The sequence below is a fragment of the Nothobranchius furzeri genome, chromosome 5, assembly GCF_043380555.1.
Source record: "Nothobranchius furzeri strain GRZ-AD chromosome 5, NfurGRZ-RIMD1, whole genome shotgun sequence".
NCBI lineage: Eukaryota > Metazoa > Chordata > Actinopteri > Cyprinodontiformes > Nothobranchiidae > Nothobranchius > Nothobranchius furzeri.
The window spans coordinates 73,281,266-73,306,820 of record NC_091745.1 but is presented as its reverse complement, the minus strand read 5'-3'; the positions used below and the strand labels follow the sequence as shown (position 1 = coordinate 73,306,820).

The following is a 25,555-nucleotide window of genomic DNA, read 5'->3' as shown; positions in this document are numbered from 1 at the left end:
ATTTTCTACAGGAGCGATTCATCACTAAACCAAACAAATCAGCTGTCTTCTTGATCTAAAACATGTAGGAAACGTGCTGGAAGCAGACTGCAGTGCCAATTATTTCAGCTCCACTTTTCTAAGTCCAACAGAGACCAGACCAATACTATGGAGTTATATGTGTGGTATTCTGGCCACAGTAGGCAGTGAGGATCTAAGTTAATGATAAATGACCCGCACTTGTATAGCGCCTCTCAGAGTAAGGACTCCAAAGCGCTTTACACTACAGTGTACATTTCATTAACCCTGTAGGACCATGTTAGCACATACTGGCTCAAGAAAATGAATTAAAATATGAAAAAGTTGCAAAGTATGACTTTAAAATATGTATTTTGTTTTGTTTAATCCATTTTGAAAAAGAGTTGGAAAAACATCCATGAAGATGACGGCTAACTCCAAAATTCTCAGCTCTCCAAAAACTTTGAATAATTTTGCATTTCTTCAGAAGGAAACTGAGGGAAAGTCTCAGTGAAGGATATGCACACTCAGATGTCATCCATCATGAAAAAAGAACAAAAAATATACCCCTAAATGGTGCAATGTGAGACTGAAGACGGACTAGAAAGATAGATTTGTGCATGTGCAACAGTTCAGCAGATTCTATAAAATACTGCTCTTTCTTTGGTTCGAGTGTGCCCTGCTTTGGCGTTTGTGGCTGTGAAACCTCACATTGCTCTGCTCCACTCAGCTAATTGATGATTTTGCTGCCATGCCAAAAACAGAAAAAGAAAATGAAGATACCACGTGTCATAAATAACCACAAAGTTTTACAGTGCAGAAGCTGCATTAAAATGTCATGATAGCAAACCTCTTCCGCATCTGGCTCTGTGCACGAAAAAGATTAAACAGGAGCATCATTAGCGTCACGCTTTCTTTTAACATACAGGTGCATGATTTTACCACTCGGATCAGCTGACCATCACACACTCTCAGCATAACTTTCCTTCTTTTTATTCACACAAAAAAGGCACTGAAAGTGAAAACATGTACATACTAGGAGTGTGAACATTGTTGAAGCAGCGTTGCATTAACAACTGTGCAGAGCCACGAAAAAGAGAAATACATTCAGTGCAGTCATTAGACGCTAGTCAGACACCTTATCAAACACCTTCAGGACATAAAAACAGCTGATAACCTTAATATATATACATAATCTATAATATAATAATTACAAATATACTTAATTACACTTGTGCATCTGAAATAAATACTGTTTATTTAGTGTTTCTAGTTGATGCCACGTCTTAGTTAAAGCAGGATGTGCGTTCAGTCAACAGCAGACACGAGAACACATTTTTTAAAATATTTTAAACACTGTTTTATAGATTATGAGTTATTTTTCTGACCATTGATGCGACTTTTTATGGTAAAGCGGACGCTGGAAGGAATTCAGAGTGATGAATGCATTTAATTACTTATTTCACAGTTAAATTACATTTATAACTACAGATTTTTTTTTCTTGTTCTGGTGAAGAAGCTGTTGTTCTACTACTTCATCAGTATAAACAGCCAAATCCAAAAAATAAAGACATTTTCGACTTCCTGGAGAACAAATTTCAGTCAATAACTAAGGCTTTTAGATTTTTCTGGAAATTTAAGACAAAGTACTTTTGGCGTGAGAGCTACAATGGCTAATTTGGTAAACACATTAGCCTAAGATTTATTTTCATGCCTCTTAGCAACATAATATAAAAATAATATAAATAAATTGTGGAGATTAAAAATAATGAAAAAAATTACTGAATTTTCACATTTGTCTAAAAACCTCCGCCAACAATTGCTTTCGGAGCTAAAGCCGAATCGCCGCACTTCCGTACAGCTGGCTGCAACTACTTAAAATTTAGGACAAACTACCAGAGTCCCAAAAGGAAAAACACCATAATAAGTCACGGACATCCGTGACTTATTATGTTTTTTTCTTTTGCTGTATTCCACATTTGGAGGTAGAACCCTAGCTTATTCTGCAAATTCACTAAAGCAGCTTTAGGGCAAAAAAAAAGAAAAAACACCATTTGAAGTCACGGACAGAAACTTTGTTTTCTTTTTGCCGTTTTCTATGTCCGAACATCTTTTGTTGTTCTACGTTTGGATGTGTAAACCAAGCTTGTTCTGTATATTCGCTAAAGCAGTTTTAAGGCACACAGATCTTTTTTGGGGGGGTCAAACTACCAGAGTCCCAAAGAGAAAAACAGTCGTGACTTCATGGTGTTTTGTTGTTGTTGGTTTTTTTTTGTTTTTGTTTTTGCTGTCTTCTACGTCTGTCTTTTGTTGTTCTACGTCTGAATGTGGAAACCTAGCTTGTTCTGTATATTCGCTAAAGCAGTTTTAAGGCAGACAGGTCATTTTTTGGGGGGGTCAAACTGAGTCCCAAAGAGAAAAACACAGTCGTTACTTTGTGGTGTTTTTGTTTTTGTTTTTGTTTTGTTGCTGTCTTCTACTTCTAAACGTCTTTTGTTGTTCCACGTTTGGATGTGGAAACCTAGCTTGTTCTGTATATTCGCTAAAGCTGTTTTAAGGCACACATGTCTTTTTTTTTTTTTTTTTGGGTCAAACAACCAGGACCCAAAACCGGATTTTCAGGCTTGACCTCAATACATTAAACCCCTAAAGCCGACAACCTTTGACCACTGAGGGCAGCTGAAAACGTGAACTTATGTTGATCCTCTTAAGTGGCTCAATGCAGCGAGTTCCAGCTCTGAAAATGTCCTCGAACATTAAGTACAGTCAAGTTTGACTTGGATTTCTGGAATCTGTTTTTATGCAGCTAAAATTGGGAGACGTTTAAAAAATACTTAATAAAAAAGCACAAAGGCACAAAGACAGACTCTGAGTCCTAAACACATCCTGCTGTTCTGCAGCGTCTGTGAGAAACAAGGTTTTCTGTCTTTTTGTTTTCTTTTAAAAGTCTTTCATTCATTGTATTTCTGGAGGATAATCTACCATGGGAACTTTTTCTGTAGGGGACAGGGGAACAGGTTCTGAGCCCGTTTGTGAGCTGACAATCACCGCATCAGGCCCTGAGGACTGGACCGCTTTGTTTGCAAATCCATCTGTAATTTGGTCAAAGGTCAGACCCTTGGTTTCTGGGACTTTCAGGTAGGTGAAGATGAAGAACAGGATGAGGAGGACCATAAAGATGAGGAAGACATATGGACCACAGAGTTCCTGAGATGAAGAGAAAAAGTTGTAATGAAACAAATCAAAAGTTGCGCAGGATCATTTGGGTAGCGGTTTCGTTTGACTGTACCTCCAGTCTTGGGAATCCCAGCCCCACCAAAAAGTTGGCGGTCCAGTTGGAGCAGCCAGCGACCGCCATAGCTGCTGGCCTGGGCCCCTGAGAGAAGAGTTCAGCTACGATGAACCAGGGGATCGGACCAGGACCCATCTCGAAACTGGCGACGAAGGCGAACACGGCCACTATCGCCAAGTAGCTCAGAGACTCATTGGTTTTCTGCATAAAGAAATCAGCTGGGTTAGGTTTTCTTTTTAAACAATATCCTCACTGGAAGTGAATGACAAACGTCCAATCACCACTAAAGACAGGGAGATGGTCATGACGAGGGCGCTGACAGCCATTCCCGCCAGTCCGATCAGGTGCAGCGTCCTCCGTCCCGCTCTTTCAACAAGGAACAGCTGCAGAACCAAGAGTCAAAGTGATTATTGACCCGGAGACAGAAAAGTCCGTCTCGGATTCAGGACTCAGAAACTCACGGAGACCACGGTGAACACTGTGTTGACCACTCCAGCTCCGATGGTGGCGTAGATGGGTTGAGTCACACCCGCGGTTTTAAAGATGCCAGTAGAATAATAAAATACCTGAAAAAACACACAAATTTAGATCTATCTCCAAATTCTGCACAAAGTAAAGTTCAAATCCTTTACAATACCATAAAAATACAAAATGTTTTAGCTAATTTAACTTTTATACTTTTATTTGATTTTTATTTCAAGTAAAATTGCTAAGTGTAGCTTTACAAGTTGTTTTATGTGGAAATTTACTGGAGCTGGATTATGGGAAATGATATTAGCTGCATGCAGGGAAAAGATGGAGGTCTGGAAGGCAAATTGTTGGACTTTTGTCGATGTTTCAACCTCTTGGCTGCACCGTGATCGTCAGGTCAGATGCAACAGTAGCAGCCTGGTTTACGTTCTGCTTTTCATGAATCCCACTGTGTTTGTTTTCATCTCTTTCACTTAAATTGAGCCTTAAGTCCGGAAGCTTCTCATCATGTCAGAAACATCTCTAAATGTTTGAGTTTAACGAATGTTCCCGGGATCCACGCTGATCCCGTTAGCTCCACGGTGCTGCTGATTTATGGAAGAATGATGGACACTCACAGCGTTGATGCCAGACAGCTGCTGGGACAGCTGCAGGACGATGGCGATAATGATCGGCTGGCGATAGACTGGTGAGCGGAAGAGTTCGAGCACGGTTGCTTTCTTTTCCGTGGCCATCTTCACCCCTTCCTCCTTCATCTCCTGAATATCGTCGCTTACATCTTCACGGCCGTGCAGACGCACCAGAGCTGCAGGAGGAAGAATAATGGGTAGAAAGAGAAAGTCAGCGCATGTCAAATGTCGTCATTGTAATCAAACACATGGTGAGATTAGATTACGTTCTACTGGTGGGATTAGTGTTCAGTCATGATGTCACAAAATGTTATTGCTATAAAAAAGTTTTACTGAATACAGTTGAATAAAAATGTTCAAAAGTGCTTGTTTGGGAGAAAATTGGAGTGACTTTTTCATTGGATACGTGAAAATTCCAGAGAAAATGTTTTTCTGGAATTTGTGGAACTTTGATTTTTGCTAGAAACAAGGTGAAAATGAAATTACTTTCTATAACCTACAAAAGAATGCACTGCTTTCACTTCTGTCTTTATTTTAACAACATGCAGAACTTGTTCTATTCTTTCATTTAAAGGTGCATTATGTAAAAATGAAGTAAGAATGACATTATGTGGTCAAATGTGGGTACTGCAGCCCATTTTTCTAAACAAAAGGTCACTTTCTCGCTCCCGTTCTTTGAGCCTCATGGCTGTCGCCATTTACGGCTCAGCGCCAAAAGATTCTGATGATGAGTGAAGATGAGTCATACACAGTAACTTGATACAGTAGATAAATACATGTTACTGTAATTTTGAGTTGTTGGTAATGGAAAAACTAGCATGAGATTTTTTAAAGCCGACTATTTGCTTCAAAATTACCATTAAAGTTGTTAGCCTCTTGCAGGTTTTACCTTGATATTAAAGTAAAAAAAAAATGTTGTGACTTCCTACGAGTACAAGAGTTAACTTCTGGGCTGCTCCTGTTACTAGCTTCCGCCGGGTCCACACTGGAGACATCAACAGTGTGGAACGGTAGCGAAGCCATTTACTTGCATGCTTCGCAGCGCGTTAGCCTACACCAGGGAAGTCTCACCTGTGGAGTGGCACCTCTGCCATCCTCTTTGCTAGACTTCTGAGATCACAAAATTCCTCAAGACTTCAAAGGTCACGGTTTGTTTACGCTATTAAATCAAAAACAGACTAAGGACATCACATCTGATGTCCTTTATAATGTTCCTCTCCACCGTCAGGATTAAAACCACGAAAAGCACACTGTTGCACTTCTTGAAAGATACTGGTAGTAAATAAGTTGTCAGGTCACGCGTATAGGTCCGTCTGTCACTTCCTGTCGAGCTACTGTATGCTAACTGTGGAAATCGATGCATCCCAGAAGCAGCTTGCGACAAAAAGAGAACCATTCCTATCTTTAGCAGCGTGACGCGGCATAGCAAGCTGCTTCTGGAACACACCTAAAATGTTCCACGCCGCGGCCAGTTTGGATCAACCCTATAGGCTATTTTAGATTCTATTTGAAGCAGCGATGTTTCGTGCCACAGATACCGCCAGTGTGGACCCAGCTTTGGGCGTTTCACAAAACACTGCTGTATTTTGCCGGTGTTGAATTAATTTTGCTGGTGCAGCAGCATTTTCCAGCAACAACCTGGCAACCCTGCAGACTCACAGATTGTAAACGAAGACTATAGGTCCCTCTTTGGCCTTTTGAAAAATAGAAAACTGACAACCAGCCAGCCGGCTGTGAAGGAAATCTGTTTCATTTGAACTTTCTTTCCAACATGATTGAGATATTAGAAATGTTTACTTCTTGTATGTTTTAAGTCCATTTCTAATCCCACGTAGGTATTTTTAGCCTTTCTGTCGACCAGAAGCACAAACGTCACACTGGTGTGTGTGGTAACCACATCAAATATAAGCTGCATATTTTCTGAAAATGGCACCAGTTTGAGATTATCTTTGAGACAATTGTTCAAAGTGAATCCCATAAAATTTCTGCACCTTACATCACCATGGCAACCTGAACTCACAGCTGATTGACATTTAATAACCAGCAGTGTCTCTCATCTCTGCTCTGTTTGCACACGTTTTGATGGATCCAGCCTTAAATTTTTCAACAGTCAGAAAGAGAGAAGGAACAAGCGTTTTGAGCAATCCAATAGCAATTTCTAAAGAAATTGCAACATTTTTAGAGAATGATGTGGCCATCTAGTGTTGGCAGGATGTTGAGCTGAGTTATAACACACCTTTCCTGGCCTCTTCCTCCTGTTTCAGGACGATGAGGAGGTATCGAGGACTTTCAGGGCAGAAAGGAAGCATGATGGTCTGGAGGACGGCAGGGAGGATGGTGAGAGCGAGCAGCAGAGGCCACAGGTTACTGGATCCCAGCAGAGACTCCAGACCAAAGATCTAAAGCACAAGTGTAAAGAAGAAATCAACGGGAGCCCGATGGTTTTTGTCACAGGTGATTAGATAAAAACAATCCTTAGCGTCGTCCGTGGCCTGTGGTCTGCATAGAGCAGTAATTGAGCTTGTTTAAACACAGGTTGCACGGTAAGGGGTTCCAGTGGAGTTACGAAACCAAACATTTATGTCAATACCGATGCTGACATTTTGGTGCTGTATGTCTTCACCTTTGTCTGGATGACCAGCCAAATCACAGAAAAATATCTTCATTTTGTGGAAACCCTGGCTACATGCGTACACGGTCTGAGTTTACCTGAGCCACCAGGATGCCAATAACGACTCCCAGCTGGTGCAGGGTGCCGAAGGCTCCTCGGAGCGCGGTGGGAGAGATCTCACCCACATACATGGGTGTCAGGCCCGTGCACAGGCCGCAGAACAGGCCGATGATCAGCCGGCCGATGACCACCATTTCAAAAGATCGACTCAAAGAGGAAAGTCCCATTAGACCACCGCCCAACACAGCCAGGATGTTGGAGATCAGCATCGACTTTCGCCTGCAAGAAAAACATTAGTCCAAGTTGACTTTGGCAACTGGAGAAAGGTGATTTGGTGATTTTTCCAGCATTTCAGACACATCTTCCCACCTGCCAAATCTGTTGACCAAACTCCCAACTGAGAAGGACCCGACCATGCCCCCCACGCTGAAGATGGCTACAGCAAAGCTCCACATTAGGGTGGTGGCTTCGGGGGTTAGCGGACTTCCATACCGCTCCAGGTATACATTCTGGAAGAACTCTCGCAATTTCTGTCAAATAAAACAGAAAGAAGACTGTTAACAGTGGGAACACTGAAGGAACATGTAATAAATGACTTCCATACGGGGGCAGTAAAGCTTTCAAGGCTACCAGGAGTCTGACAACTACTATATTCATGATGAAAAAACATACAGAAGTACATGCAAAAGCCACCATCGCTGGGAATAATCACATTTTAATAGATTTAATTCTTTGATGACACTAAAAACTAAACTCTTCCTGATTTTTCCAGGTTTGTGACAACATGATCACACCTGCTCAGGTGCATTGATGACTCCGGTGTTGTAGCCAAACTGCAGAGAGCCGATGACAGCTGTAGACACACAGTAGAGCAGGTAGGGGGTCACCCTCTTTCTGGGCTGTTGAGACAGAAAAACGTTATGATGAGTTGCTGCAACAAGCAGATGGGGCTCATGTACGTCCCTCTCTGGGTTTGAATGGTGGATGTGTTCTGGTTCTGGCTCCACAAAGCTCTGCTTGTTCACAATCACACTGGAACATTACACACAACGAGGCTTTCTGCAGCAGCGGTCAGCACTCAGGCTCTGATCAGGCGTTACCACGCTGCATGAGCTCAATGACCTGCAGCTTGGAGGTATTTCTCAGATAATGAGCTAAAGGTACCAGGAGAAAAAACAACAAGTGCTGTTGTGAATGTTCAGGAATTAAAGTGGCCTCAGCTCATAAAACCAGGATTATACGCTGGACAGAAACTGGTAACGTGGTTTGCTAAGTAGTGAAATTTCAACTATGGTTGCTGTAGCAACGTCCTGCTTGACTCACAAGACAAATATCTGATACCAAAGGAGAAATATAAAAAGTAAATTACTGCCTGTATAATCAACACTAGATAGTGTTGTAAACTTTAAGCCAGTGCTTTAACATTGATCTCAGTGATTGCTGAGTTAGTAACTTGACCAGTATTATGTTTGTCACAGTTCTGCTGATTAGAAACCTAACTAGATAGTTTTGTGAAGTGGGTAGGTGTCCTAGGGCGTGCTCTTTAACAGCTTGATTGCTGTTAGCTGTTATGCTAGAGGTTAGCAATTTCAGTTTGCCAATTGTTGAAAAAAAGCACAAGAAGAAAAAGAAGAAATTTGCTTTTTGTTGGCCTCATGGCAAAGCCTGGAAGTAAAAGTAAAAGAGAAATGTCTTTGGAGAAGCAAACAGCTAAAACCTGAATGAATATCGTCAAAATTACGAAACGATGATGACCTGGCTTTGTTGCTACTGGACTTTTAACGAATAATATTTTTTGTCCAACAGTGTAGATCTTTTTACTTCCTGGTTTATTTTAGGATTAGGTGGCTCATGTCAGTGTTAGCTTGTTGTTGGCACTAGCTACAACAGGCTGTCGCAGGATTGTTGTAGTTTTAATTCCGCTTTCAACCAGTAGAGTGAAGGAGCAGGAAACTGTTCAGAGTTACTTTATGAATACAAGGCCGTTTTTCCTGCTTTTAGCCCCCCCTAGTGTTTTATTAGTGAAATCAAAAGTGAAACGTATTGCCTCGTTGTTCGTTTGTCTTTTTAACACATTAATCTAACCGTTCAAATGTCTTCTCGGCCTTCATTTGTGTCTACAGAAGCGGTTCATCGCTAAATCAAACTTATCAGCTGTGTTCATGATCTAAAACATGCAGGAAACAGGCTGGAAGCAGACTCCAGCGTCAGGCATGTCAGCTCCATTTTCTAAGTACAACAGGTGGCGGCCTGCCACTCTGCAGTTGCAAGTGCAGCATTTTGACTACAGAGTGTGATGGGAGTCTGAGGGACATTTCATTAACTCTGTAAAGAGTCGTTTTAGCGCATACTGGCACAAGAAAATGATTTAAAACTATGAAAAATGTGCATGCCTTCAATAAAATTCCTTTTACCTGCTGCTTTGTTTTTGCTCAACTTGCTCCCACACACCAATTAAAAACCTCTTTAGACCCTAAATGAGCACAGGCAGCTCCGTTCTGCTTTGCAGAACCAGATATCTGCTCAAATTAAATAAATCAAACATCAAAGTTTATTCAGAACAAACTGACTCAGAGACTCTTAAAACGAACAGTTCTTACTGTACATGTAGTAATTTGTTTTCTTAACTCAACACAGAACTCAACGTTCTCCTCTGACAGTGATGGGCTTTCAGCGCGTAAGGTCCGAAGGCTGCTGACTTATCGTAAAGCAGCGAACGGCTCAGAATGACACAAAGAGGAAGTCCTGATGCTTTTGGAAAATAATGATGCTGGACTGATAATAGAAATTGCTCGAATGCAGCTGCAGCTGAGAACTGGGCTCTTCTCTGCAGAATATTACAGCCTGAAATGTGTTCAACTATAGCTGGTGTGATCATGGACGTAATTTTCACTTTAGACGTGGGGGGGACACGGGTGTGTGTGTGTGTGGGGGTATCTTTACAGTATGCTCTAATGGGAAACAGGCTTCAACACAAACAGTTGTTTTCCACTTGGTCCTAGAGCTCAACCAGTGTCAATTTAATTTAGCGTAATATTGTTTTTGGATGGTAAAAAGTGCAGGGGTCAAAACTTGACTTTGGAAAAAGTGGGGGGGGGGACATGTCCCCCCTGACCCCCCCCCCAAAATTACGTCCATGGGTGTGATACATCGTCGCAGCTTCATGAATGTGTCGCAAAGAGGTAACACTTTGGCGTAGTAGGAAGGAAACGCAACGTTCTGATTCTGCAGATGGACACGGAGGAAAGAACTTTACAAAATGAGACGCAAATGTTACAAATGCTGCATGAAACACGCGATGCTGCTGTTAGGTTTGGACAAAGTTGCAGCTTTGACGTAAGGAGTGGCCATGTGAAACATTGCTGGCTCGGGGGGTGTACCGACATGCTTTTGGGCTTGTGGCGGCGCAGACCTGCAGGCATTTCAGGTTTCACTCATGTCACGTAGTTACAACCAGAAGCCAACACGCCTCATTCCACTATAGAGCAAATTTATACGCATCCGATTTCATTTGACGCGACGAAAATGTGTCATTTTTACGTAAATTGACTTTTTGAGGATATTAGGAGTGAAATTTCAAAACATATTTTATTAAAGTCCTTTTTACATAGATAAACTGGATTTATTTTAGATTAATTTGTACTTTTTTATTTTTCTGGTTTAAGAATTGATGAAGTAACAAATGAAGCAACTTCTTACAAAAGACACCTCAGCCGTGGTTTGCATAGCTCGTGGTTTCTCCCACCTCGGACAGATTGCACTTTTTTTGAGTGATTAATAAAATTAGCCTCCTTTTAAATTCCTCAAAATATCTAACCTGTTGTTGGTCTCCTTGTTTCACTCCTCTGAGGAACATGCACTCAAAAACAGGAAATGGAACTCACAAGTTGAAACCTGTCACCCAGTAGCCTCATTTTCTCTCTCGTTTTATATAAAACTTTCATGTCCTGAAACGCTCTGCTCCTCATCCTGAGTGGAAAAGCACAGAAACACGGAGGTCTGCTTCACAATTTACATTTCACCATAACTAACTGGTGAAATGTAAGTAAAAGGCATGCGTATTTGTCAAAAAGTGCAATGTTTACCCTCTCGTCCTCCAGCTGCTGCATCTTGATCTCTAAAGAGGCCGATGGGGATGAAGATGAACCGTCCTGAAATGAAGCTGAAGCTCTCCGGTTCCTTCAAAACACGCACATACACACACACACATTCATGATCAGACAAGGAATCCTAAAATAATGGGAAAAAACAAAATATTTATTAGGTTTGTTTCATTGAAAACAAGTTTCAAAAGCACCAAATTATGTTTATTCTATTGGTCTGAGGTTTGTAAAGGGAAGTGTTACATATTAAAGTTTTTAAAACCCACAGATGACATCTAATGGACCAGGATGCTCCTCAAATCCACCGCTCACACGCGTTTTAAGGTCCAAACAGTAAACTCCTCCTCCCTTCACTTCCTCACCCTGTTTCATGTCTAAAAAAAAGTGGCATAACCTCTTAATAAATATTAGGCTGCATTTATGTTTAAATCACTATAAAATTACACAGATCACAATAAATAATTAAGGGAGTAAAATCTGTTTTTCAGCTTTCACAAAATTACTACTTAAGTTCGGAAACAGAACAGGGAAGTAAAAAGTTTATTTTACCTTTTTACGTGTTGGATCTGCGCCAGTCCGGGTTAATACAACAGTTTAGTCCAGAAGTGACTGATAAATGATGAAGGACCCTCCCGTCTGTGAGGTTTTATACGTTCACCGGAACGTCCGCGTCTCTGTGGTCATATTCTAATGAGAGCATCACTCTGAGTAATAACGCGCCTCAGGGACCTGCGTGTTTCTCCCTGTCGTAATGTCTGTGGCAGAGGCGCACACGTGGTTTCCGCTAGGGGACGTGCTCTGGAGCGTGTCCACGGCGGAAGAGACGCTGGAGCATGCGCAGCCGGTGAAAGGAGGCTCTGTGCGACCGCTGCAGGCTCCGTCCATCGCCCACCGACGCTCCGAGAACAAAAGGCTGCGAGCCCAGAGGTCAGACACAAAGCCTGGTCACGCAGAAATCATGAGACCGGCTCAGTGGGCGGTAAACAAACGGGCTCCCCTCTAATTCTTCAGCTGAGATCATCTTTACAGTAAAGCTCACTGGAGCTCAGCAAATTCCCTAGAAGGTTATAAAAATGCTTGTTATGTCTGAGGGGGTTTCTCATTAGACACATTTTAAATATATTTGTATATTGTAGGCTCTTAAATTCATTTATATAATGTGGGCAGCTTTAAGCATGAATTAAATCACAGCCGCGTCACCAGCCGATTTTGACGGGGGCTTCAGCCCCGAATGTTTATTCATAATTTTTTTTCACTCATCAGCCCCAGGCTCGCTCATCCAACCCTAACTCACAGCAAGCTGGGCTTGCTACTAGGTGACTCACCCCCCTCCCCTCTCCTATCTTGTCTGCTCTGAATGGACACGAGCGTGCGCAACGTGCTCTGCCTGCGATATTTAGACTGTCCAAATTCAGAGCCGCTGGGTTCCGGTCTTAGCGGTCTAGCAAGGACCCGACCTTGCTAGACCAGTAAGCATCCTACCCTGGAGTCGGACACACCCATTGAGTGAGGTGGCAAGCATTGGAATGCTTACACCCAGGTAACAGGATGTTGTGAAAAAATGGAAATGTTGTGTTTGGCGCCGCCCTAACGTAAATGTTTGACGTCCTGTGACGGTATGTGTTTTGCCAGTTCTTTGTTCTGAGATCATTTGGAGTGGAGTTAGAAAAGTTTGGTTCAAATTTTATAACATGAAACTCAGTTTTCTGCCACACTGGTAAAAAAAAAAGTGTAGATTTTTTTAATCACAATTATCACTTACATAAAAAAGAACAGTTTTATATATGGCTTACACACACACACACACACACACACACACACACACACACACACACACACACACACACACACACACACACACACACACACACACACACACACAGAAGGAAAAACTCACTATGACCTCTAGATTAAGAAACAAACAACAGTGGCGTGTCCGGATCTTTTAAAATGGGGTGGCCCAGAAGAGGCACAGCTTTGTGCATGGGTGGCACCAATGGTTATGCTTTTTTTTTTTTACCCCCAAGCCTTTTGTGGACAATGAAAAGCCTATTTAAAAGTAAATTAGTGTGGTGGCACCTGGGGTGGCCAATCAGATTCCAAGGGTGGCATGTGCTACCCCAGGCCACTCCCTGGACACGCCCCTGACAAACAACATCAATTAAATTTAGTTTATTTTTATAGCCAAATGATTACATATCAGGGCACTTCACAAGGTAAATATTCCAATTGAGTTCAGTTTATTAAGCCAATTATGTAAAAGTTTCCTCTATAAGGAACCCAGCAGAATGCATCGATTCACATCACATGCGTCATTTAGACCCCTGCATCACTGGCAACATAAAACCAATACCAGGAGGAGAAGCTGACTGATCAAACTCAGAGGTGGCACGGTGTGAATGACTGTTGTGTTGTTATGCGTCTTGGGGGGTTCTAGGACTAGAAGGTGTTATATTAAATACAGGCCATTCAAAACGTTGCACCAGTCAAAGGTTTGGACACTTGTCCCTGTTTGCAAACTCTTGGGCAGGCTCGTGTCAGACATGAGGCAGTTTCAAATATAATTTGGCTGTTGTGGACATTTCCTCATCAAATGCAATCATAAAGACTTTGATTTGTTCAGGACTTAAATGTGGTCACAGTTTGGTTACGACCCCTCTCAAAGATGTGTCACAACTGTGCTCCCCTTAGAAATGTGTTGCTGTGCAGTATTTATTAAGCATGAACATGAAAATAATCACAATACAACTTTTATAGGTTTTAGTTTAGGTGTGTCACCCCAGGTTCATCGGTATACCCCACCTGCCCACCCATTCATCCCCTCTGGGGGTAAACTCAGACCATGCTACGCCAGCTCTGGCTCCAATTTAGCACTGGGAACCCTATCTGTGGCCTGGGTGTTCTTGATGCTACTGGTGGGTGTGACATGAGCAGGTGAAGAGGCCACGTATTCAAGGAGGAGACAACATGAACAGAAAGTTGTTTTCCTCCTTCGGGGGATTGTTGACAAGAGGTTGATTCTGAGACTGGTCATGGGAAGTTGATGTGGAGGCTCATTTGAGCTCTGCAGAAGACCACGATTACCACAGTGATAACAGAAGCTGCCTGTGCTCTACCCGACCGGTGTTGATCAATGTTCATGGAAGGCAGTCAAATGTTAAACATGCTGTTTTCCCCTTTATACTGGTGCCAGGATTTGTGTTTACAGCTTGTTTTGATCTGTTGTTTATTCCAATAAAATTTCTTCCTACATGAATATCTAACTTGTTATTCATAAAGCTCACATTCACATGTTGTTGCCAAAAGCTGATAGTATTTTAAGCTGCAATGGAAAATTTCGAAATCAAATTAGCCTAAGACATTATTTTAATGCCTCTTAACAAGTTTCTTACACGGTATAGCTATAAATATTTAGGGATGTCCCAATACAACTTTTTCACTTCGGATACGATACCGATATTGCAGCCTTCAGTACTGACCGATATCTATATGAATCTGATATGATATCGGCATAAATCATGCATACTGTCATACAAGGTTTGATCAAGAGATATTACTCAGTCGGAGAACAAGAGCCAATAACAGTAAGTATGAAAAAAAAAAGACAATTCTTTTTAACCATTGGTTGCTAAAATGGGAACCTTAATGGAGTGCTAATATCGGAGATTTTTGATGCAGTTCAATATAATCAGATACATTGCTTTTGAGCCGATATGGAATTACTTTCGATATTTATATTGGAACAGGACACCCCTATAAATATTTTGTGAAGATTAAAAAATAATAATAATAAAGGAGTTCTCTTGCATTTGTTTAAAAACCTCCACCAATAATACGTAGTGGACCAAAACCAACCATTGCACATCCTTGGGTCCTCCACTCATTACACACTCACATATTTACTAACAAAACACCATTGGTGTGAGAGGTTCTCCATTCAATTATATCAGCGAAGGGGAAACAGCCGGCTGCTACCACTTCTACTTTAGGACAAACTACCAAAAGACGTTTGGACCTAGAAATGTCGACTTGCTCTGGTGCACCTGTTTTACGCCTTAGTGCTTAAAAAGCATCAAACAATGGATGTTCAATAATTTTCTTAAACTCAACAACCAAAAAACAGAAATTTTACTATTTGGCAGTCCTAATCTTTTAAATGACGTTGCTAGTCCTCTTGGTCCTTGTTCTGGTTTTCTAAAACCTTGTGTTAAAAACCTTGGTGTGTTTTTAGACGGTTCTTTTAATCTTTACAGACAGGTGAGTACAGTGGTCCAATCAGATTTTTATCATTTAAGGCAGTTAGCGAAGGTGAAGCCATACCTTCCTGTTAATATCCTGGAACATACATCTGTTTGTGTCCTGCCAATTGGACGACTGCATCTCCCTGTATTCTGGCCTGGACCAGTCCTCCCTACACCAGCTTCAGCTGGTCCAAAATGCAGCGGCCCGCTTGCTTACTGGCACCAGCAAGCGGGATCACATAACCCCGGTTCTGGCCTCTCTCCATTGGCTTCCTGTCTCTTACAGGATCCATTTCAAAATTGCACTTTTTGTTTTTAAATCCCTTCATGGCCTGGCCCCAGTTTACATCTCTGAGCTGCTGTCCGCTTACGTCCCTGCCAGAACCATGAGGACCAGCTCTCAAGCTCTTTTAACAGTTCCAAAAACTCAACACAAGATTCGCGGCGACAGAGCTTTCGCAGTGGTTGGTCCCAAACTGTGGAACAAGCTGCCACTCAACATCAGGACCGCACAGAGTCTAGAGCATTTTAAATCCCTTCTTAAGACACACTTTTTTGATCTGGCTTTTAATGCAGGTTGACTTGAGCATCTTAATAGTTTTTAATAGTTTTTATTATAAATTGTGACTGTTGTGTGCTCATCTTATTTTAGGTTTTTACTGTTGATTTGTTGTACCTTCGTTTGTTTTACCTTGTACAGCGCTTTGGGTGTAGCTTTGCTGCTGTAAATGCACTCTATAAATAAAATTGACCTTGACTTTGTAAAAGTCAGCCTGAGGAGAGAGTAGCTTCTGGTACTTTAGGGTTTGAAATCCTATTTCCTGATACTCTGACATCTCTCCTCTGATTGGCCAACAGCAACTACCACTGACTGTTTGCTTCGCAACATTGGTGTTTTATCTCCACAAATAACACAAGCGTGGAAAAGTTCTGCTGTGTGGTGGAGTTGCTAATGCTAACGGTTAGCTTCTACTGGCCAAGACATGCCCTGGAGTTTCTTGGATGTTAAAAACAACAACAGCCTTCCCCGTTGCAAGTCAAGATGGGTGAGTCCATGAATGTTAAGTGACAGTGTGACGTAGATCTGTCAGGCTTTTCTAATCCTAGAGTTTCATCGTCTAATTTCTATCAGAAGCTAATGCAGGAGATAGGTGTAGGAGACTGTTTTCATGTTCAGCCTGCATGAAAAACTCACAGTGACCAATTATATTCAGAAATAATAATAAAAACTAATGTAGGCTAGAAAAGTCAATAATAATCCCACGTGATCAGTTTTCCATCGATGCCGGTTGTTGCAACCATAAGCTGGGCATAGTTGCTCACTCTGCGTTGACTCCAGTTGGGCTTGGAGAGTGAGGACCCTACCCAATATGGCGACGACGCTGTTACGCTCTCCACTATGGGGCGTCTACATATTCATGTCTATGAGACACACCACAGCAGAGTTTCAGACAGCAGGATTTCAAGTCTTATCTGCTGAGATTTGGACATCTGGCCTCGGATTGGACAACAGCAACACGACTCTACCGCTGACCTCTGTTTGCTCTGCAACGTCGATGTTTTATCTCCACAAACAACACAAGCCTGTAGGAGTTCTGCCGTGTGGTGGAGTTGCTAATGCTAACGGTTAGCTTCTACTAGCTGTGACGTTCTCTGCTGTTTCCTGGATACTAAAATAACAACAGCCTTCCCCGTCGTGAGTCAAGATGGGTGAGTCCTAGAATGTGAAGTGACTGTGTGACGTAGATCTGTCAGGATTTTCTAATCCTAGAGTTTCACCGTCTATTTTCTATCAGAAGCTAATGCAGCAGATAGGTGTAGGAGACTATTTTCATTTTCAGCCTGCATGAAAAATCTCACAGTGACCAATTATATTCAGAAATAAGTTTCAGTCCACAACTACAATTACACATTTTTCTAAGATATCGTCTGACCTGACACAAAGTTGTGAACTCATAATTCATTAGCTGTGGTAAAAGTTGACTCAGAGTTTTTAATCACAGCTTTGGAGGAAAGTGATCAGAGCTCTGACGGAGTTTCCACGTTAGACGATGCCTGATTCTGTTTAAAAGGGTTTCTAAAGTTTGGACAATTTAAAATTGCGTCATTTTCATAGACAATAACCAAAAACCTCCCACTGATGTAAAGAGGAAGTAAAGACAGCAGCACGATGATGTAACGATTTCAGCTCATTAATGATTTTAAACATAAATTGTGTATTTTATGTTAGACCAGCTTTGCCCTGAGATCACAACTTGTTCATAAAACTAAAGCTGCCAAATTTCCTCCAAACATCTGACCTAAAACATAAAACGACGGCAAACACAGAAGCACTGGAAGAGAGGGAGAGAGAGAGAGAGAGAGGGAGAGAGAGAGAGAGAGAGAGAGAGAGAGAGAGAGAGAGAGAGATGAAAGTTACGCTCTGCCTCACGTCATTTCATAGAACGTTTGATTATTTATTTATTCCTGCACACTCACACTTCCTGTCTTATTTCCCTTTAAAACTCCCAAAAACATCCCATTCATGAAGCCAGGACGTTTTGTGTTCCACACATATTTGTTTGGCTCATCCTGTTGCTAAGATAAGAAACAAACATAAACTTAATCCTCTTTAGACCTCTGAAGTCCTGAGATTCTTCTGTCGTGTGTATCTGAGACACAAAACCATGAGTAGATGAGTAATGCTCTTCTGACATCTGTCACCTGTCTGTTTGCCATAGATCTACATAGGTTACCTGTACATTAAATCAAACATCCAGAAAACATCCAGTATGCGGCAGTCCTGTGGGCGAAAATGCCTTGTTGATGCTGGAGGTCAGAGGGGAATGGGCCGGCTGATTCAAGCTGATAGAAGAGCAACTTTGACTGAAATAAGCACTCGTTACAACCGAGGAATGCAGCAAAGCATTTGTGAAGCCACAACACGCACGACCTTGGGGCGGATGGGCTACAACAGCAGAAGACCCCACCGGGCACCACTCGTCTGCCATGGTCTGATGAGTCTCAATTTCTGTAGAGACATTTAAATGGTAGAGTCAGAATTTGGCGTAAACATAATGAGAACATGAATCCATCATGCCTTGTTACCACTGTGCAGGCTGGTGGTGGTGGTGTAATGGTGTGGGGGATGTTTACTTGGCACACTTTAGGTCCCTTAGTGCCAACTGGGCTTGGTTTAAATGCCACGAGCTACCTGAGCATTGTTTCTGATCATGTCCATCCCTTCATGACCACCGTGTACCCATCCTCTGATGGCTACTTCCAGCAGGATAATGCACCATGTCATAAAGCTCCAATCATTTCAAACTGGTTTCTTGAACATGATGATGGATTCACTGTTCTACAACGGCCCCTACAGTCACCACATCTCAACCCGATAGAGCATCTTTGGGACGTGGTGGAACGGGAGCTTCGTGCCCTGGATGTGCATCCCATAAATCTCCATCAGCTGCAAGATGCTATCCTATCAACATGGGCCAACATTTCTAAAGATGCTTTCAGCACCTTGTTGAATCAACGCCACGTAGAATTAAGGCAGTTCTGAAGGTGAAAGGGGGTCAAACACTGTATTAGTGAGTATATATATATATATATATATATATAAATATATATATATACATATATGTGTGTGTGTGTGTGTGTGTGTGTGTGTGTGTTTATACAGTGGTGTGAAAAACTTTTTGCCCCCTTCCTGATTTCTTATTCTTTTGCATGTTTGTCACAAAATGTTTCTGATCATCAAACACATTTAACCGTTAGTCAAAGATAACACAAGTAAACACAAAATGCAGTTTTGAAATGACGGTTTTTACTATTTAGGAAGATAACAAAATCCAAACCTACATTGCCCTGTGTGAAAAAGTAATTGCTTCCCTTGTTAAAAAATAACCCAGCTGTGGTGTTTCACACCTGAGTTCAATTTCTGTAGCCACCCCCAAGTCTGATTACTGCCACACCTGTTTCAATCAAGAAATCACTTAAATATGAGCTGCCTGACACAGAGAAGTAGACCAAAAGCACCTCAAAAGCTAGACATCATGCCGAGAGCCAAAGAAATTCAAGAACAGATGAGAACAAAAGTAACTGAGATCTGTCATGGTGGGTGGCAGTTTCTTGACCCACGACATGCAGAATCACAACACAGAGAACCGGTAAGTACGTAAAAATGTTTTTATTATTAAATGAGGAGTAAAGGGAGAAACGGGAACCGGCGAAGTGCAGGACTGGCAGCAAGATTCCAGGAGGAGATTCTGAGGAGGGAGACAGAGTGAATACATGGTGGGAATGACGGAGAATAATCTTAAGACGGGAGCTTACTGATTGCAGGTAGTGGTGAGAGGATCGGGGAGGGCTAGGTCAGGTCCGGGTGAGCAGGGGAGATCCAGAAGGTAAAGTAACTGTTTCATCCAGAGGTGAGGTAGGAGCGGAGGTTGATGAGTGCAGGTGAGCGACTGAGAGCGGGCGGCCAGAGGAGGAGGCAGTGTGATCAGGTTGTAGAAGTCCGGGTGGATATGGAAAGATGGAGTGTGGAGCAAAAACCCAAACTGCTCCTTAAATCCCCTGGACCTTGATGACAGGATTAAATGCAGCTGGAAACTCTCAGACACGCCCACCTGTGAACAATGCTCAGAGGAAAACAGGGTTACAGGCAGGCAGCTCACCATGGACCATGACTCTATCAGTCTGGTAAAGGCTATGAAGCCATTTCTAAAGCTTTGGGACTCCAGCGAACCACAGTGAGAGCCCTCATCCACAAATGGCAACAACATGGAACAGTGGTGAACCTTCCCAGGAGTGGGCGGCCGACCAAAATTACCCCAAGAGCGCAGAGACAACTCATCCGAGAGGTCACAAAAAACCCCAGGACAACTGCTAAAGAACTGCAGGCCTCACTTGCCTCAATTAAGGTCAGAGTTCACGACTCCACCATAAGAAATAGACTGGGCAAAAATGGCCTGCATGGCAGATTTCCAAGACGCAAACCACTGTTTAGCAAAAAGAACATCAGGGCTCGTCTCAATTTTGCTAAGAAACATCTCAATGATTGCCAAGACTTTTGGGAAAATACCTTGTGGACTGATGAGACAAAAGTTGAACTTTTTGGAAGGCAAATGTCCCGTTCCATCTGGCGTAGAAGTAACACAGCATTTCAGACAAAGAACATCATACCAACAGTAAAATATGGTGGTGGAAGTGTGATGGTCTGGGGTTGTTTTGCTGCTTCAGGAGCTGGAAGGCTTGCTGTGATAAATGGAACCATGAATTCTACTGTCTACCAAAACAACCTGAAGGAGAACGCCCGGCCATCTGTTGGTCAACTAAAGCTGAAGCAATCTTGGGTGCTGCAGCAGGACAGTGACCCAAAACACACCAGCATATCCACCTCTGAATGGCTGAAGAACAACAAAATGAAGACTTTGGAGTGGCCTAGTCAAAGCCCTGACCTGAATCCTATTGAGATGCTATGGCATGACCTTAAAAAGGCGGTTCATGCTAGAAACCCTCAAATAAAGCTGAATTACAACAATTCTGCAAAGGTGAGTGGGCCAAAATTCCTCCAGAGCGCTGTAAAAGACTCGTAGCAAGTTATCGCAAACGCTTGATTGCAGTTATTGCTGCTAAGCAGTGATGGGAATAATGCCATTTAAAATAATGGTGTTACTAACGGCATTCTTTTTTTGGGGGGTAACGGAATAATCTAATTAATGACTTTTCCCACTGTTGCAACACCGTTACCGCTACTGGGGACGGAAGGTTGTGCGTTACTATGTGCTTGTCGAACGTTGAGCAACAGTGTGAGGCTTTCTGACCGCCACACTTCAGCTGCAGCCATGGAGAGAGGTGTCGGTAACGCACTTACAAACACGATGATGATTGGCCGGGTGGGCGGCGACCCTCACTGTCTCAGTCACTGCATGCTGTAGACGCAACAATAACGCCGTTTAAAATAACCGCGTTACTAAAAAATGATTTCTTTCAATAACGAGCAAACTAATTAATTACCGTCTTTTTTATCAAAACGTCGTTTCTGTTACTGATAAGCAAATGTGTGCGTTAAGCTGTGCAGTGTGTTGAAGCTGTCATCAGCTGATCAGGAGCTAAAGAGGCAGATGTTTTCATCCAAGTGCATCACGGCCCGTGAAGAACGAGGAAGACATGATGAAAAGTCTACGGCTGCAGGTGTGGATCTGCAGCCATGCCCTTCCTAGCGTGACAGCGGGACGTCCTGAAGGTCCGCTCACCTGTTCACTGCTCAGACGTCCTGATCGTCTACCTTCCTAGATCATCCAGCTGCAACCTCCTTCTGATCATGTCTTTAGTCCCGCTGTAACACTGATGCATCAGTCTCAGACGTCATGGAGCTCAGGTGTTATCAGAACAACCTGTGTGTGTTTACCACCCAGCTTCAGCTCTTCTGTGGTTGGGTCTGACCCACGTTAGTACATTTAAGTCCTCCATCAGGCTTGTGCCTCTTCTATTGTCATTTTAAAGGATTTTATTTATTTATTTAACCATTACTAGATTAGCAGCAACAGAAAGGCTACTAATAACACACAATTATGTGAATAGAATAGAATAGAATACTTTATTTGTCAATTTCTTCGAATGTGCTTGCCATACGAAGGAATTGAAATTACGTTTCACACTGTCCCATGCGTATACATTAGCATAAAGTGCAGATGCACAACAATAACAAAAAGAAAAAACATCCCTAACAGTAAGATAATATTAAACAGGTAAATATCGCTAATAATATACAAAACATATAGCAGCAGGTGTGTGCAATTGCAATGCAGAGGTAGTTTACAATCAGAAATGTTTACCCTGTTCTTGGTTCAACCACTATTTCCTTTTTGTATAATGTGCATGTGTGTGTGTGTGTGTGTGTGTGTGTATGTGTGAAGCTGGAAAAATTAAAATGCTGTGCAAAATTACATTCATTTCTGTAATTTAACTAGACTGAGAGACCATTTAAAGGCTCGGGAACCTTTACAGGTGTTTCTATTTGCAATTTTAAATTTTAGCTGATTGGGTTTTTGTTAAATATCACACAGTGATCGTTAATAGTCTAGATAAGTGTATTGTTCCTGTTAGTTCCTCCTGTTAAGTGCTTATTTATTTAAATTATTCAGGTTTATAAAAAACATTTTGACATGCATTTTATTATGTTCCAGTCATTATTCATTTATACCCCCCCCCCCCCCCCCCCCCCCGTGTCCTGTCTGGCTGTGAAGCAAACAGAATTGATGTCTGAATGCTGGTGACAAGCCTTACAGATTTACTCTCAGGTGGAGCATCAAAGCGTCTGCTTTTAATGTCACGCCTGATACTTAAAACTTTATTGTTATTCTTTTTGAATGCTTTTTAAGTAGGGTTAGGGTTGGGGTCCCCAGCCCATCCTGTCAGGGCCCAAAGCAGCAGCATCACAGAGCCTCACGGAGTCCGAGGGCACCAACCCAGCCTCACCCCAGCAGAATATCTATGCCCATCCCTGCATTTGCTCAACTTCTGGATTATAAAAGACATAGGACATCCAGGTTGGGTCCTCCCCCTCCTGGACTTCCCCCTCCCCTGTGATGGGACAGCAGAGGAGCCAAGGTCTACCCGAGGCCCCTGAACCCGAGTCAGGCACTGCTGCATGTTCCTGCCTTCTCCCCGGCAGCATACATGTTAGGACCCGACCCCCAAGGCACCGCCCAGATCCCCACACGGGGCCAGCCACCCCCACACCCCGAGCCCCCAGGCCCCCACCCAGACCCGCCCAGAGGCAATGCCGGGCAGTGACCCATGGCCACCGCCAAGACCTCCAAGGGGCCCCACTCACAACCGCCAGTAGTTCACCCCCCACCCCCCCCACCCCCCACCCCCCAGGTAACCCAAGCACCTCCAGAGGGGAGCAACAGCCCCCAGTCCCAGACACCTCCAGTGAACACCATCTCCAGGGAACGTCCAGATACTCCAAACTCAGACCCTCCACCCCCTCACCCACATCATCCCGCAGGACAATATCAATGGTCCACCGTCATCGCTGTGATGGAGCTGATCAAAGGAGCCCAGAGAGATTGATTTGAAGTGGAAGCAGAGGCTACATCAAGTGTAATATGATCTAACAAAAGATTTCTATACTGGTTAATGCAACGAGTTTCTCTATTTTTCCAATTCAAGAGGATAGTTTTCTTAGTGATGCATATGGCAGTCAGAACCACGTGAGCCAAAGATGTTTCAATTGGGACATCGTCCAGCTTCCCCAGTAAACAAAGAGAGGGGGAATTTGGGATATGACATTTCAGATACTTTGACAGGTCTTCACATACTCTACCCCAAAATTCCTGGACAGGTGGGCAGGACCACAGTGCATGAATGTAATTGTCAGGAATGTTGTTTGTGCAGTGTGTACAGGTGTCAGACGACACAAACCCCATCTTGAACATCCGATGACCTGTATAGTGTACTCTGTGTAGAATTTTGTACTGAATTAATTGTAAATTGGAGCGTCTGATCATTTAAAAAGTTTTTAAACAAGTTTGGGACCAGAAGTTCTGGTCAAAGCTGACTGATAGATCCACCTCCCATTTTTCAATAGGGATTACTATTCTATCGTCTATTTTGGACAGTGTCTTATATACTTTAGACAGTAGTTTGGGGGGTTTGAGATTATAAAAGTCTAATACCCTTGGTGGTGTTTGTAATTCTATTTTATTGAGCTTACATTTTTGTTTTACTACAGATTTAATTTGGTGATATTCTAAAAAGCTATTCTTATCTATTCCAAATTGGGAGACTATTTGATTAAATGGGATGAAGTCCAATCCTTCATATATGTGTTCCAGGTATAGGATTCCTTTATTTTTCCAGTCCGGAAGGTTCATCATTTTATTATTTTGCAAAATGTCAGGATTATTCCAGATAGGTGTGCGTCTGCATGGTACTAGTGAAGACTCTGTCATTTTAAGATACTCCCACCATGCCGTCAGAGAGGTGCTGATGCTAATACTTTTGAAGCTTTCACGTTTTCTTATGCTTGAGCTAATAAATGAGAAGTCTGAAAGCTCTATCGTATTGCAAAGTGTCTGTTCTATATCTAACCAGGACTCATCTAGTGGGTTATCTCGCAACCATCTTGGTATATATTGCAGCCTGTTGGCTAAGAAATAATAATAAAAGCTGGGTAAATCCAATCCTCCTCTGTCTTTGGTCTTCTGAAGCGTTTTAAAGCTATTCGTGGAGGAATTTGGTAATTGAGGAGTCCAGAGATTTAAACCAGGACTCTCAAGGACACTGTACAGATAAAACTTTACAAACATAGAAACAAAAAAGAAAACAAGTACAGGCAATTATTCAGCATTGCTAAAGATACAAATAAAATAACCAAGAGAATGCCAGCTGGAACAGATGGGTTTAAAGGTGTGCCTTAAAGGTGGACAGAGAGCCGAGGTTCCTGATATTAGGTGGAAGAGAGTTCCAGAGCTTAGGAGCGGAGTAGCTAAATGCTACTAACGGGAAAGCCAAAACATCTCCACATAAACAACTACTAAACCTCAATACTTTATCTTAATTGTTTGTGTTGGACTGAAACAACAAGCTACAGCAGGAAACAGCAGCTACATACGCCCTCTGGGGGTAAGAGGGCAAAATGATACTTTGTCATCCAAACTTTCTTTTGCCCTCTAAATTTTAGTGTTCATATTTACTGTATTTCCTAGCCTGTTGGTGTTCTTGTCCTAAATCAGTATGATGAGAAGCTGAAAAGTTCTCAAAAACTTTCCAAGCAAGTTAGTGTCAAGCCTGGAGACCTTTTTAGTCGTTTGTATCAGAAGGATGTTCCCTGGAAAAGCAGTTGATGCTGATGGATCGACTTCCTGGGCATGTGTTAGTTTCTGTATCTGATGGCGACATTTTTTGAAGGAGCAGAATCTTGTTTTTCGACTTTGTTTACATTGTTTGTGTGGATTAGCTCCATTTTCTATAGTGAACCAATAGTGCACCCATGTGGCTAAAAGGGGAAACTACAAGTTTCAAGGTGAAAACCATAAATTAAATACAAGAGGAATATTAATAAATAAATTTGAAAACTAAGGCTGTAAATGTGCTCATTTTACTCCCAAATAACCAATTTATGAACTTAACACGACTACCATAAAAAATCAGTC

General features: G+C 42.3%; 1 protein-coding gene across 2 annotated transcripts; it reads right to left on the bottom strand.

The window, feature by feature from the left end:
• Positions 1–974: 974 nt before the first annotated feature.
• slc2a3b (solute carrier family 2 member 3b) lies at positions 975–12,062 on the bottom strand. 2 transcript variants are annotated; one of them, XM_070551088.1, is made up of 13 exons: positions 11,713–12,062; positions 11,430–11,537; positions 11,146–11,239; positions 10,945–11,029; positions 7,855–7,959; positions 7,430–7,590; positions 7,099–7,339; positions 6,626–6,788; positions 4,378–4,565; positions 3,751–3,855; positions 3,571–3,672; positions 3,287–3,490; positions 975–3,204 (listed from the first exon to the last, which is right to left on the bottom strand). In XM_070551088.1, exons 4-13 carry the CDS (start codon positions 11,026–11,028, stop codon positions 2,953–2,955), a joined length of 1,605 nt encoding a protein of 534 aa, XP_070407189.1. In that variant the 5' UTR covers position 11,029; positions 11,146–11,239; positions 11,430–11,537; positions 11,713–12,062; the 3' UTR covers positions 975–2,952. The 2 variants fall into 2 exon arrangements, with proteins under 2 accessions (XP_070407189.1, XP_015805637.1); XM_015950151.3 differs by lacking the exons at positions 10,945–11,029; positions 11,430–11,537 and having other exon boundaries at positions 11,713–12,061.
• Between the last annotated feature and the right edge of the window lie 13,493 nt (positions 12,063–25,555).